The sequence below is a fragment of the Halyomorpha halys genome, unplaced genomic scaffold (assembly GCF_000696795.3).
Source record: "Halyomorpha halys isolate HHAL.00 unplaced genomic scaffold, Hhal_1.1 Scaffold34.1, whole genome shotgun sequence".
NCBI lineage: Eukaryota > Metazoa > Arthropoda > Insecta > Hemiptera > Pentatomidae > Halyomorpha > Halyomorpha halys.
In genome coordinates this window covers 226851-242864 of record NW_027105031.1, presented here as the reverse complement: position 1 = coordinate 242864, position 16014 = coordinate 226851, and the positions used below count along the sequence as shown (strand labels likewise).

At 30.1% G+C, this 16014-nt stretch overlaps 2 protein-coding genes across 2 annotated transcripts in view; both read right to left on the bottom strand.

The window, feature by feature from the left end:
- LOC106686069 (uncharacterized) overlaps positions 1-3440 on the bottom strand; it is a 30338-nt gene extending 26898 nt beyond the window's left edge. Inside the window, exon 1 of the mRNA XM_014429191.3 lies at positions 3337-3440. The gene's annotated coding sequence lies outside the window, so the exon portion shown is untranslated. The remainder of the gene's footprint in view (positions 1-3336) is intronic.
- A 705-nt stretch (positions 3441-4145) lies between these two features.
- LOC106686032 (thrombospondin type-1 domain-containing protein 7A) overlaps positions 4146-16014 on the bottom strand; it is a gene marked incomplete in the record, with an annotated part of 205868 nt that continues 193999 nt past the window's right edge. The window contains 6 exon segments of the mRNA XM_067047724.1: positions 4146-6527; positions 11080-11167; positions 11479-11625; positions 12000-12179; positions 14701-14908; positions 15267-15406. Coding sequence (XP_066903825.1) covers positions 6479-6527; positions 11080-11167; positions 11479-11625; positions 12000-12179; positions 14701-14908; positions 15267-15406 — 812 coding nt within the window.

The following is a 16014-nucleotide window of genomic DNA, read 5'->3' as shown; positions in this document are numbered from 1 at the left end:
TTTTACATTTTGTGGCTCTATAGCTGGGGCCTTACAAAGAATGTGAGAGACATTCCGGCTGATGGTGACGACCATCACATGGTGTGTAGACTTCAAGCTGCAGAGCCCGAAGTCCTTCCCTCGGCGAGAACGTCTACCAAGGGGACAGTGCTTTGCCACCTCCCAGGTCTTGATGGAGGGGCGATATCTCTGAAGAGCGGGTTGGCACAGACCTTCATCACATCAAAAAATTTGATGTGCCTTCGGCCTATATACTCCGGCACAGAGGGTAGCTGGAGTTCCTGGTGGATGGTGGTGTTTCTGGCTCTCTGTAGAGTAGTTCCACGGACGATTCGACGGAGGACGGAATTTGATCAAAATTATATGACTGGTAGCGATTTAAATATTTTATATTACAATTAATATTAGATTTTACAGTACTGTAGTTAGTGAATCAATTTTGAAAAATGTATATCTCAGGAACTAAGTAACGAACAGATGTCTATAAGCACTCAAATTAAAGCTAGTTTAATGGGCTATAAAGTAGTTAATGACGTTTATTTACGTAGGAGTAGTAGTTTTCATGAAATTTGCTAAAATAATTTATTTAAATGAAGAGAATTATACGTGTGTGTGGTGGTTGAGATACGAGCCAGCAACATTATTTGCCACAATAATACGTGTTGGATTATTTGACACAACAATACTTGGATTATTTCCCCCAACCTATACTTGGCAGACTCGTCAGTTTTGACTAGTAATTATACATACTTTTCATTAAAGTAACTAAAAATTGGGGGGAAATAACTGCCTTTTTTCTCCTTTTTGGGCTCTTGTATTATTAGCAGATAGCGGTTTTGACAGCTGTAGTAGTTACAGTATTGACCAGTAGGTTACGGTGTCGCTACAAATTATTATCATAGGTAGTAACATGACGTCTGAGGAGTGATAAAATGAAATAGAGTACCGAAGTACTGTAAAATCTAATATTAATTGTAATATAAAATATTTAAATTACTACCAGTCATAACATTTTGATCATGAACGGTTTTCACCTTAAGTTAAATGGATTGAAACTTCAACAAAATCTTGTTTTGCTTAAACACACTTGAAGCACTCACTGTTTTCAGTATTATCATATCTGTTATAATAATAAATCCCAGCATAAGACATAATATCCAATGCCATAAACAAATATTATTTTGTAAATTTTATATAAGCATACATCATATTCTTCCCGGCTCTGGTACTATAACAGGTAAACTACTTCTGTTAATAGGCGAACACCATAAATTAATATTTGTATTATTTCTTGTAAAAACTTCAATTGTACAGATTAATAACTATGTTATATGTTGTAACATTCCTAAATGTATTATTTGAATTAATAAAGATAAATTGAATCTTCTGCTCCACTAAAGGCGAATGTTTTACACGTACCATCTCACGATGGCGTTTAATAGCCCAGAAAGTTAACTAAGCTGAAATAGGAAAATTTTTGTGTGAAATCCACCCGGTTTCTGATAATCATTTCTAGCAGTTGAAGATCCAAGAGGTCAAGATCAAGTCGGTCGATCGAAACTCTTGTTTTGGTGCCCTTTATTTCGATCTCAAAATATTTGTCGCAGCGTTTGAGCACACGATGAGTTCCTGAATATGGTAGTGTCAATTAGTAATGTAAGGAATTCCTCAGTAGAAAAACGTGAGAGTCCGTTGTAAGATGGTGCGATACGAAGGCCTTCTGCGTCCTATGTTAAAGGTTCTACTGGTTGTATATCTTCTATGATATACTGAAGCTAAAAACCGAAATCTGTTGGGTCATTAAAAGATTTACTAACCAAAACTCACTGGGAAGAACATGTGGCGCGCTATATACTAATTTTGAAGCAGAACAGCTAAAGCTTTCCTTTAAAACAGTGAGAATGCCCAGTAATACAAAAGGTGAGGTATCGACTCGTGCTAAAGACTTTAACAAGTGGTATTTGAAGGCGATCTTCATTGTTTTGTGCTGAAGTGCACGACATGAAATCCGAAATGTATAGCTGGGGATTGGAAAAGTATACATTCGAATTGCCTACCATGATATGTTGTTATTTGAGCAGAAATACCAAGCCGAGAGATTCAAGATGCCGCTAATGCTTAAGACACAGTAGATGCAGTTTGCCAGTCATTGGTCTAGGTTCTAACCAACGAATCTGTTTACCACTGTGAGAAAGTCGTGAAAACCTTTGCAATGTGTCAGAGGAGCGAAAATATCCAAACTTATGCACCTAAACTATTCATTGGTAAAAAATAAAATCTGAAAAAGGAGGACGAGTCTGACAATTCGATATGTTATTTGAGTTAAAGGTGCTCGTAGACAGATACGTTTATGAATAAATCTGTTGTAAAAATTTACCATTTTCCCAAATTGTCTTATTCTGGAACTGATTTTGGCTCTGGATATTTTTCAATTTTGATTAGAAGATAGTTTATTCCAACAGAGATAACTTTATATCAAAGAAAATCCAACGTTTTTACTCCAAAAGAAAATTTTCAAATGTTTCTCGGTGTTTTTTCGTCCATTGTAGCTATGAGGAGATCCAGTAAAGAGATAAGGCAAAAAACAAAGCCTTAGCCATAAATTATCTTGCTCATGAACTGTTGTAAGGTATGTGGTGCATTAACTAACTAGCCACTTACATAGCTCAGCCTCTGTTTCTGGTATCTGATAATATCATAGAGCCAGGTGAATGTACACATTTAAATTAACACCTCCTTGGTTTCTTAATGTCTTCGCCTGTTTAGGTTAGTATTGGTTAATAGATTCATTTGGTATGATCCTTTAAATTATAACACTAATCTTTGTGGAAGAAGTAATAACCTGTTGTTAACACTGGCACATAATTAATTAAAAAGTAGTATAAGAGATTTTTGACAAGAATAAATGGTTTTTCATATTCTATTTTCTTTTCTTTTTTCCTATATCAAATGTATTTTTGGAAATAAAGGAGTTATATCCTTAAGACATATCTCTCCTCAATTCGTTGATAAACTTTTGCTAGCTGCCTGACAATAACTCTACCCGTATTTTATTTTATATATTAGATTCCTTCTCTCTCAAAGAATAATTCGTTGTACTTTAACCAATTAATTTCTCAAATAGGTTTTTATTTCTAAACCGAATGAATACTGAAAATGATGAAGAATTTAATTTTAATAAAAGTTGAAGTTACAGATCATGCTGTTATTCTAGTAATTAATACATAATGAATAAAATTAATTATAGCTCATAAATCTGTTATTCTGTTCTATACATATTTGTTAATTGTAGTAAGTTATTTTTATAAGTGAATATATCAATAAAATGTGACTTACTTGGAATTTATTAGTATCTTCTCTGAACTGGTTTACTGTCCTGTTTGACAAGAATGATTAGTACTGGTTATCACTCCTAATGTTGTTTCAAGTCAAGTGCTGATAATGATTATCAACTATTACATCTTTTATGTCATCCTATTAATTTATTTATATAATCTGTTTGAATTTTAATTCTAATGAATTTTTTTAACCATTTGATTTGCATATAATTATTAAGTTTAAAATTTCTGTATATCATTTTGTTTATATAATTTTCCAAACTGATCCCAATGTTAGTAATAGATGTTACAAGTCTTAATAGAATAAATTTTATATTTATGTCTCCTGCATTTGAGAATTAGTAACTCTTTTTAGAATGGAATATACCTATACTCAATTTGTTATTCTCCTGTGAGGAATCCATTGAAAAATTATCAATTAGTTTCTGTCTTAGGCTTTACTTAACCTTTTTAAAATTTTATTATCTTTACATAAAAAAATCCCACAGTCCATTCATATATTTTTGTACTAATATTTACTTTGCTAAATGCTAATATATTTTTAGTATGATTTATTAATCAATCATGCATTTGGCAATTGATACACTGATAGTGATAAACCCTTAAAAAAAACTTTTAGAATGCAAAATTTTAAATTAAAGAAATAATGAAATTATAGTATCACAATTGTTTGATATGAATACGAATGAATGAATTTTAAGGATCAAACATAATATTGTGTCAAACAATTTCGAAGTAACTAAATAAGAAAAATTTTATATTAATAAGTATATTTATCCCTAAATTAACAGTTATTATTTTGTGTAACAGGTAAAAATAAATGAAAAGTTTTTGTTTATATTTTATTACATGTTATGCTAACTAATTACATATAACAGTGGACATACAAAATGCATTATTGAAATGGACAGGTTCAACATTGCACTCGTCATTCTTCCAACAAGCTCATGTTGTACTTAGCACATCTACGTATTGTCAATGTAAATCATGGTATATTCCATCAAGGCTAGCATTGATTTTTCCACAACATTCACTTTTTGTTTATTTCTGAATGTACAAGAGATACTGTTTGTGCCATAAAACTGTGAGATCACACATCTTTGTGATCAGATTATAAAATTATGATCGATTTTAAAGGAAAACTTTTTTTCTTAATTTTAATCACTATAAATTTATTAGCACTATGTAAACAATCCAATTTCAAACAGTTAAATAAATAAATAATTAGTTATTAGTAGGTTAGCTGGATCTAACACAATGAAGGTTTTATTTAATATTTTACAACTGTGAAATGTTTGTATATTCTGTGTAATATCTTATTATCATTCATTCACTATTTATAATTTAGATCACAACTAATTCTGCATCCTTATCACATTTGTGTAGCTAAACATTTCTACTTTTCTTCAATGGTATTCTATTCAATCATTTATATTAAACTTATTTCTTTTGTAGTTATGTGAGCCTTCTGTGAGATAGACAGAATCCTCATGGTTGCATGATAAGATATGGATGAATTTAAAATAAGTGAATCACATTAGAATATTTCAATTTATAGACATTATATAAATTGATTTTGTTAAGGAATCATCAATGCAAGCCCATTACTTTTTTTTTTTTATTTTTGTTTAAGATTGGTAAAACACTTATGTATGTATGCATGTATCTTAAAAAATAGAAGCAATAAATTGATCATTTAATATATTTGTCAGTACAAACAAAGATATCAAATTATCATCCACCTCCATATTTCGTTTAATAGATTTATGCAGATATTTGCATTATTCATGATTATATATTTCGGCAGCTATACGAGCGATTACAATATCCAAAAGTTGCCTATCTTGTGAGACATTACATTGTTGCCAATCATATTACCACAGATAGCTCCATAATATATAAAAATACAGAGTTTTTATAAAGTAGCTTGAAGGAAATAAAGCAGTATTTTGAATTACATTAAATAATTATTTATAATACATAAAATTATTAAAAGTATAAATAACTATTTTTTGTACACACAGCTCAAGATAAATCTATAATATTAGTAAACAACATATTAAACTTATTATATAAATTTATATAATTTAGTTTTAGAAACAGCTATACAAATGAACAATTTTATTTTTTAACTAATACCATGTTTTTTTTCCTTTTTCTTATTGGGTTTTCATGTATACCATTAATAATTTTTATAAAAACTGTTTAGATATTTAGATCTTAAAGGAATGTAATATATAAATAAAGATAATATTATGCTATAATTTAAAATGAAAGATATTGCTAGTAAGTATCGATCAATTTTTAAATGAACATATTGACGTAAATCTTTCAGTCCAAAGTCATAAATAGAAATAACTTGTATTGTTGCATGTTTTATATACAACATTATTGTAAATATATTAAATATTTTTGGGAGAAACAGTTATGTTAAGCCCAATTTTACTATAATTATTATATAATACTCTTCAAATATTTGAAATAACTGGTTTTTGTCTCTTAACATATTAAAATAAAGTTTAGTTTTATCAATGTTTAAATTATAAAAATCAATTAAATCTTTTGAAACTTAGTTTGGGTGAATATTCTCATTATAAACATTTATACATTGAAATGACATGCTAATTATAATAGCTACATTGTTGACTGACTAAAAAATTGGCTCGGAAAATATTCAATTTTCACTATTATAGTAATTCCTTATAAGAAGCTGTGTAATGTTTTATTCAGAAGAACATTATTGCATATAAAACTTAATTTGCTGTTCATTTTAAAAAATGCTAAATTTAAAATATAAGTATTATATACAAAAATTCTAGATTACAAAATTTATTACAAATTGTCAACCACTCCACGATCATCAGACAGAACGACAGCTTTCATGCTATAATTTAAATTTCATAACATTTTCATATAAATCACAACCATTTTCGCAACAGAATATTTAAGTGGAATTCCAATAACCTAATGAACTATTAAATATATAATAGTTTTTTAAGAAAAAAAAAATGACATACTTTTATAACAATAACCACTTGAAAAAAATTTATAAATTCAGAAAAGAATTATTGGTAGCTAAATCTGTAACAATTTCCACTCAATTCTTTTGGATCCTCCTCTCCTTCTTCCTCTATTAGTTGCTACTGTTTCGCTGGTTGGTAACCCATACTCGCCTCTTTTGCTGAATGGCTGCAAATAATAATAAATTAAATAATGAAAAGATTATATCTAGAAATTTTATTTCAATAGGTAATGTTGATTTATTTATCAAGGATTTTAGTCCTCTATTAATAGAAATTTACAACCCTTTTCCTAAATCATAATGGTAAGAATCAGGTACACAAAGGGTCTTAAATCATTTCTTTAGAAAACTAATAAAATAGTCAGTTTTGATTGATGATTAACCAAGGACTAGATGGTTAAAGACTCTTAGAAGTTAAACACAAATAAATAATTTATTGATAAAAGAAAAGCTAACAGAATATAAATTTATTACAAAATGAATATAAACCTCCTTCTTAAAGAAGTTGATTTTGGTGAGATTGTAGTATGAAGCTGTACCCCCACTAACAACAACAATATTAATCATTTTTTTGTTATTGGTCCAAATTAATTAATTTTTGTTAACTATTTAAATTTTAAGAAACATTTTTTATTTGACAAATAATGTTTACCGTTTTCTTGATTGGGATGTTGCCCAAACATCTTGTCTATTCTTAAAAAATTTTATCAAAATACAAATAACCAAATTTAATGTTTCTTTCTTCTTGAGCATAGTGGAAACTGTTTATGCATTGCAATAAAATATCAAATGATTAATTTATGGTTGTATAGTGCAGAACCGCATGATGTTCCTCAGAAAATGCAATGATTTAATTTTTGGATGCGTTCTTATGTATATGAGCTAAGGTAGGACTTTTTTGCACTCGAATAATATTTTTTTCATGAGATGCAGATAAGACATGTAGGTTATAAATAAAGGATAAGTAATAGGAAGAATAAAGAAGAATGGTTTAGTGAGTAAGGCGCTGAGCTAGCAACTTCAAGGAACTGGATTTAAATCTGGCTGTGAAAGATAATTATTTATGCTGTTGCTGTAGACATGAGTGCAAATGAGTCTATGGGGCTGAGGAGTCCTGGAGCAGACCCAACCCAGCCCTATAAAGTGAGTACCCTAAATTTGGGAAAAATATTGTGGTTGAGCGTGATCTTCCACTCCCGTTGTTCAAGAAACAGTACTTCCTTACAAAGTACTGAACCCATGACCCTACATGGGTTGTTGTAGTATAGATTTTAATTTCAATCTTTAATTAAAAAACATACATTGTTTGATTAATTTCCATCTTTTTTTATTTCTTGCAAACTTATCGATTATTTCAGAAATGCATGGAACTGACATTGATGAAATTAAAATAATAAAGTCACAGTGGTATAAAATCACACTGTTCTAAAGATAAAGCTGTTTTGTAGCTCTTGGGTCAACCTTAAATCCTGTACCTCCCTCTTTCCGCTACAATATGATTTTTGTACTCTGCCTATCAGTCTGTAATAATTATAGAACAATATTGTCCTATAGAATATCAATGAAATCCTCCTTGATTTCTCCAAAATATTTGACATGGTTGACCATAACATCCTTCTTAACAAACTATGAAATCTTTCTCTGTTCAACAGTGCTTTGCACTGGTTTCAATACTTCCTTTCTGATCACTCCCAGTACATAGTTGTTCCAGATAAACCACCATCATTGACTTGACCTCTTACCTGTGTTGCCCCTCAGGGTTCATTGCTTTCCCCCGACCTTTTCCCATCTACATCAATGACCTTCCCCTCCTTATCGAACATTCTCAATACCATTTGTACGCTGATGATTTCCAAAGATCTCAAAGCAAAATTAAAATGGTTAATTAATTGCTTTGTACGATTCATCTTTGGGGTCTCCAAGGATGCCCCTGTCACCCTATTTTATGAAGAATTGAAGTGGCTTATCCCTCCTTCCATCGTGAATATTTTCTTGCTTCCTTTCCCTACCAAGTTATCCAATCCCGCCGTCCATCGTACATCTGTAATATTCTTCAATTTAAATCCTCAGTGTATTCCCACAATACCCGCTCATGGCCTTCAGACTTATATGTAACTGTCCATCAAACCACAGCCTTTGGTAGATCTTTCCTCCTCCCTATGGAATTCTATTCCCTCCTTCATTCGTAGTTCTAATACCCTTCCAACCTTCAAATCCCATATCTTCAACTACCTTCTGTCCACCCAATTCCGGAAGAATAACAATTGAAAGTTTCAAACAATGTTTATATATTATCTGTACTTAATGTTTCAGATTTTCATTTATTTTTGTAAATATGTATATTAGCAGAAATTGTGCCTTTCCATTTATTGTTTTTATTTTAATTATATTTGATTTTTATCTATTTTGTTTTCTATTATTTATTATCAGAAGTGTTTGTCATCTTATGTTTTATGATATGACATATGGTTTTACTTTATTTGTTCTATTCTTATTTTATATATTTTGTTAATTATTGTTGTTCATTTCTTTCTTTTCAAATTCGCTACTTTATTATATTTTATGACGTTTTATAATTTCATTTTTATTTTGCATTTCACTCTAAGTTTAGAGCCTTAGAGTGAAATGCAAAATTTCCTAATTTCGATGCCAGTTCTAAAGGGATCAATCCCAGTATAAATAAAGGATATTATTATAGTTATTGCATAAACCTAGCCCATCAAAGGGAAAAGGGTCACCATATTTCTTTGACTTGACAGTTCCACTCCTCACTTAATATTGTTTGCCATTAACCACTGGCATCCACTGGAGCTTTCATTCACTTTTTTACCTCATTTAGATTTTTTATCAATGTTATCCAGTACTGCTGATTTTGAATATTTTTCATCTTTGCTGTAAATTGTACAGTGTTAGGTGGTAAAATGGTTTTACGTTATATTCAGAGCAATTGTGAAGTATCGCACAACTCCTTGAAATTTTTTTTCTAGTTAATCCTTGGACACTTTCTATTGCTAACAAGTAAATGTTTTTCCACAGATATTAAACTTCAGATTATATGCTTTCAAAGACCATTTGGTAATCGAGAAATATTTATTTTTGAAGCCTGGGATTGACATAAGATGGATTTGTTTTTGGAGCCCAGGGTGGATCTGTTTTGGGGGTGCAATAGAGATTATTTTGGGGTTAAAATTTTAGTGCTGCTTCTGTTTTTAAATTTCATTTAAAAAAATAAATTCTCTACTGTTTCTTTAAATTCATTATTGTTATAGTTACTGTTAATAGTTTTAATTTTTATAATTAGACACTCACCCTGGTAACAATTTGTGCTGTTTCATATTTCATCGAATAATCACCAAACACTATTATTGTTGATAACTTTGTAGTGATTAAAAACTTTGAATAGAATGAATTTCAATTTTGGAAATTATAAAAACTAAATAACATATAAGGGCATTGTTTTGCCACCTATTGCCATTATAGATGATAAGATTGATATAAATTAAGGCAGTTCAATGTCAAAGCATATACATATGTCAGTTGAACGTGTAATTAACACAATTGTTAGGTCACTGACATTACTTGTACTATTAACTATTCTGCCAGACCTAGTGCAACAGGACTATCATGACAGTAAATGCAGTCATGACTGCAACCATCAAATGTTACACCATGGCAGTGGCTGTGACTTCCTGCAATGCCTGAAACTGTGCGATAGTTCACTGTGAATGTTGCTTCACTAATATTACTATCAACAATCAAGTCAATGCTAGTGCAACAGTACAATTGTAATTGAGTTAAAACTAAGTTTGGAATGGGGATGACAGAGAAGAAAAAGCCTAAGTGGGGATTGAATTATTTCAGTTATCTGGTGGACAGAACAGCACCATAGTCAATATTTTGACTTTGTTGGTGAAAATTGAGAAGGGGTTGCTGCCCAAATTTGAAGAAGAGAACATAGAGGTTCATGGTTATTTTTAGACAGAAAATGAAGAACCCAGCGATTCTAAATTAATACACTTTAATTCATTAAGTGATTTTTAAAATTTACCAACGATAAACTATTTCAAACTTTTATTATATTATATTTTACATTTAGTAAAATAGTGAAGTAAATCAAAGACAATCAAAAGATTAATTTACTATGTTTATCTTTATATAAATTTTCACATGTTTTAAATAATTTTTTGCCATACTTTAATTAACTTCTATTTAATATTATCTATTTTATTACTTTGTTCGATTATTTGGATAAAAAGTTGGCTCACAATAAATAGTTAGATTGCTATTTGAGTTTTTTTAACTGCATTCGGCCATATTCCAATATTTATTTTTATTGCATAAATAAACATCAAGTTAGTAAACAAATTGTATATGGTCAAAAATATAATACAAAATTTTAATATTACATTTTAAATTAAGTATAAACATTCCAATTGGAAACATAATAATTGTAAGCTCAACTAATAATTTTTCTTACTTAAGTAATTCATGACTTTCAGCAGTTTTAAAGCCTTGTGCAGTTTTGACCTTTATAATCTTTAATGTGTAATGTTCATATTATAACTTTTTAGATAGTTCAATTTTGAAATAATTGTAATATACTAATCTAAAGATATGAAAAAATATTATTGTTTCATTTTTAATTATCTTAAGTAAGAAAAGTCATTTCAATATTTTGTTAAAAATACTGCGACTTTAATAAACTTAACATATACTCACCACAATAAAAATATGGAAATTGAAACAAATATAATGAAGACACAACCTACTCCTATGACAGCAAACATCCAGACGCTCAAATCATCATCTAATGAATGAAAAGGAAAGTTATATAATAATTGTATTTCTATGTTTTTTTTATATCATTAGATTACATAATAATATAGCGGCTATTTTGACTGATAGAGCAGCAGTTCACAAACTCTGCTGCTGTATTCTTGGATTAAAAATATTTTGTGGAATGTATTATGAATGCGGACACATACTCACATGAGTGCACACGCACACACACGTTCACCTCCTCCACACACACAAACGCATGCATGCATGCACACGCACATTTTTATATATATATATATATATATATATATTTAAGTGCATCTAATAACTCATAATTACTTGGGTAGTATATGCTGGCATGGACTGCATTGGATTCAGATGGGCAAGCTGTTTGTTGCAACACGACAGCACCATCTTCACAAATACATTTGCCTTTATCCCACTGGCATGAAGGAGATTTGGGTTTCACTTTTCCATTGCAACCTCCTGTTAAAACAATTTAGATTAGGGTCATTTATACAGAAAGTTTATTAGAATTAGAATGTAAAGAATTTGAACTTTATTCATTGTCATGAATTGGTCATTATTCATCACCTAGATACTTAATTTTATATTGCCATTGTAAGATTTGAAGATAAAAGCCTCAATTTAAAGTGAATCATAAACCTGCCAACACTGTGAGAATTGAAATTACAAGGGCTACCATCTTGCAATGAAACTACTTGTATATAGCAAACACCAATACTTTTTAATCCATTTATATAGAATAGATATCCCATAACTTTATTTAATACCAATAATAATTTTTAAATTATTATTAGCAAATATTAAGATTGAAATCTGGTTAAGTTTCAGATTACCTTCCACTCTCAGTCCATCATTCCGCTGACAGATTATAACTCCTGCTGCAGTCACGGTCCAGTCAAATGTGTAACATGGTTGAGGATTGCATGGTCTTGTTTCCCAAAGAGCTTCAGGGCAAGGTTCTGCTCCAGCTGACTGAGGAGGCCTGATAACTGCCCTTGATCTTGTTTCATACCCTGTAAGAGCAAGTTTCAAAATCACCAAATACAAAATACATTTTAAATAAAATTATGCTTAAAGATAGGATGAATCTTACTAATAAAAATATTAAGAATATATTTAACCTACATTATTAATGTGACAACATATTTATGTAATACATATTTTAACATAAAGAAATTGTATTGACCTTTGAATTGAAGACAAATACCACTGAATTCAAAAACAAGATAATTCAATAAACTGTACCTTCATTAACTTTTGAATTTGATATTTATTTAGAAATTCTTGAAGTTGATGAATAAATTAATTTAAAAACTTTGACATTACTAATTTGATTATATTCATTTCCTACTTCAAATATCAGTCTTTTCTTTGGAGAGAATGATGAAGGAGTTAAAAGTGATCCTAATAATTACTAATGGACTATTATACTTCCTATTGGATAACTTTCAGAGGAAGGTCTTAAAATCAGAAATAAAAATTTTCAATCTATAAAAATGAGAAGAATTTTAACTGATAAAGATATCTTCAAATACTTTCTATTTACTTCAGATCCACTTACATCAAGCTTATAAGCTTTTTCAGTGAAAAATAAAGCATTTAAATAGAAAAAAATTGAAATAATAATAATTGACTAAGTAATTGATAGTTGACCTAAGTAATATTAAGTGATGATAAAGATGTTGAAGAGGATGATGTTATCGAGGATTGGGAGCTGAAAATGGCAATGACGAATGTCAAAAACAACAAGGCGGCTGGTGATGGTAGAATCACAGTTAAAATGTGGAGGATAGCAAGTACAAATGTGGTTACTAAATATTTTTAAATAGTCATTCCAAAAGAAGGAGATCCTTACAAACTGTCAAAATAACATCATCATTCCAATCCACAAAATTGGTTCAATAGTAGAGAGTGAAAATTATCAGCCCATATGCCTATCATTTGTAAATCTGAAGTTATACTCTTGAATATTAGAAAGAAGACTTAGAAGAATAGTAGAATATGAGGTTCAGGAAGAACAGGCAGCATTCAGACCTGGCTGACAATCACAGGACAATATTTTCACACTTCACTGTATAATAGATAACTTTGTAGAAAAGGACAGACAATAAGTTTCACCCCACCTTTCTAGACCTCTCAGGAGCATTGATAATGTACCACAGAAAGAATACAAACTATCTTTGGAAGATAAAGGAGTTCCCATTAACTTGACATACATATTGAACATATATGTATGCATTTTGGCATATTTTGGTATTTGGCGATATTCTCTTTATTTCAGAAAACAGAGTAGCCTTGCAAGAAGGACTACACGCATGGGAGGAAGCTCTAAGCTTAAAAGGAATGGCAACTAACCACATCAAATCTAAGTAGTTTTGGTAAGAGAAATGGTTGTGTCTAAAAGTGGTGCAAGAGAAGAAGGTAATATAATTTGTAGTGACTCGAATCTGGAACAGGTTGATGCCTACCATTATCTTGGAATTAAAATTAATAATTATGGGAGGTTGTATTCTGAGATAAACCTGTGCATAGGGAAGCAACAAATGTGTACCATTAACTCCAAAATGTAATAATTGGCAAAAGAGAAGTTGAGTTTAAAACCAAGATGGCGGTGTGTAAGCAAGTCATCTTTATACCAATGCTGACCAATGCAGTTGAAAGTTGGCCTGGTATCAAAATACTCAAAAGTTGTTTATAAGTCACAGAAATAAATTATTTGAGGAAAGGTCTCGGTACAACTAGATTCGAGGAAATGAGAAATGTAAGAATTAGAAGGAATAGGGCAGGAACCGCTTATAAAAAATATACATGGAAAAGAATTGATGTGATTCGGCCATGTGCAAAGAATGCCAATTAACAGACTCCCAAAAAGTATTTGTGAGGCAAAGAGTGAAAGAAAACAACCACATGTATGACCGAGAAATAAGTGGGTGGACCTCATATCGGATCTGGCAAGAAACAGAGGAATCACTCTTGGTGAAGTCAAGAAGTTAGCAATGAATAAAGAGGTATTTAAGAAATGGGTCCAGGCCTCCATACACTGTAAAGTATGTGGGTTGGTTAAAGAAGAAGAAGATACAGCTACTAGTTCTAAAGAAGTGTCTGCTGATAATACTGAAGAATAAGTTGAATAGTTAATTTTGTTGCGATAATATAAATAAATTTTGTCTTAAAAAATAAATAGGTAATTAAATTGTTAACCTAAATTATATTAGTGTCATTTCCCATTAGTTTCATGTTAAAAATATATAGGTTTTTTTTAAAGAAAAAAGTAATAATAATAATAATCAATTACCATACCATTTTCATTTCAACATAAGTAATTTAATTTTTCAGTCAGAGAAAACAATTTTTTTTTCAAGGGAAATTTAAAATTTTAATTTTTAAAAACATGGTAATAATGATAGCATAGTGAAAATGACAATCAGCTTGAATTTAATAACTTTTTTAAGATATAGAAGTAAAGAAATAAGTGTACTAATTACTCCTGAAAGATACTCTGAGACAAAGTACAATCTAAATCTTTTAAAATACCTGTAGTTTCTTTGCTGCAATCGGCATGACAATGTGACCATTCTGACCATGTAGAAAGTTGGCAGTCACTATCACAAGGGCTATGGCAGGCTTCCCAAGTTGGAGGTCTTTTCGTTCCAGAGCAATACCAGGCTTCAACTGTAGCATTATCATTTCCTCGTATGCAAGATACATTTCTAGTTCGAAGTCCATGGCCACAAGAAGCACCCTGGTTTAAAATAATATTAATATTTTATCTAGATGTTAAAAAAAAATTAAAATTAAAATCACTCCATAATCCAGATTCATTAAAAAAAAAAAAAATTAATTTAACTAATAATTTAGAAATATGACTTCAAAGGTTGCAAAATGATAGTAGCTCATTTTAGTTGGTTAAATGAGCAAAATGGGAGAATAAATTTTAACAAACAACAAAAGTGAGTCATTAATTGATTTTCATTTACATTTCTATTTTAATAATAAGATGTTCAAGTAAAATACTGATTTTATCCTCATGATTAAATTTTAAAACCATAACATTTCAACAGATGTTAAGAATAACAAAATCATATACCATTTTTACTTACATGCAGTTGGCATGAGGTCCAAGGTCCTGCTTGCCAACTGTAACAGGGTACGGCTGGGCAAGGTTTCCATTGCAGTAGAACTGGACAACTTCTGCCGGATGTACTAGGATTCGTGCCAATTATAGCATGTCGGCTCATTCCTTTTCAGGGAATAAAGAAAGATAATTTTTTTAATATTTAAAAATATGAAAATGGATTGTTTTGCTAAATTATTAATAATATTATTAAAATTATAATACTAATTAATTGCTAATATATTGTAATATGCTCTTTTTGAGTAAATAGTATATTTTGATGTATAAAGGGTTTTTGATATGTTTATTTTATATATCATTTTAAGATTGTTAATTTGTTTTGTTTATCCAATAAGCAAGCTAACCAATTTTCATTGTCTATAATAATTTCGTGATTGAAAACAAAACCAAGATGGCGATACGTATTCTTCAGAACAAATCCGTTTGAATCAAGGCCATGTTGAGCAGATTCAAATATCATAAAAACTATTTTAACTCTTCCCCTCATAATTGAAAATACAGTAAATTAAAGGAAAAATAGAAATCAAGAAATAGTGCTACAGAATAATATTCAGAAAGTAAATCATTTGCAAAAGTCCCTAACTGTTGTGCAATAATCGATATTTACATGGAACTTCGAGGCAAGTTTTAGTTTTTGAGATTCATTCGTTGTGTGGACAGAGAAGAGAAAGGATGTCTTCAGGATGAGGAGGTCCTCATCAATTTCTGTCAAG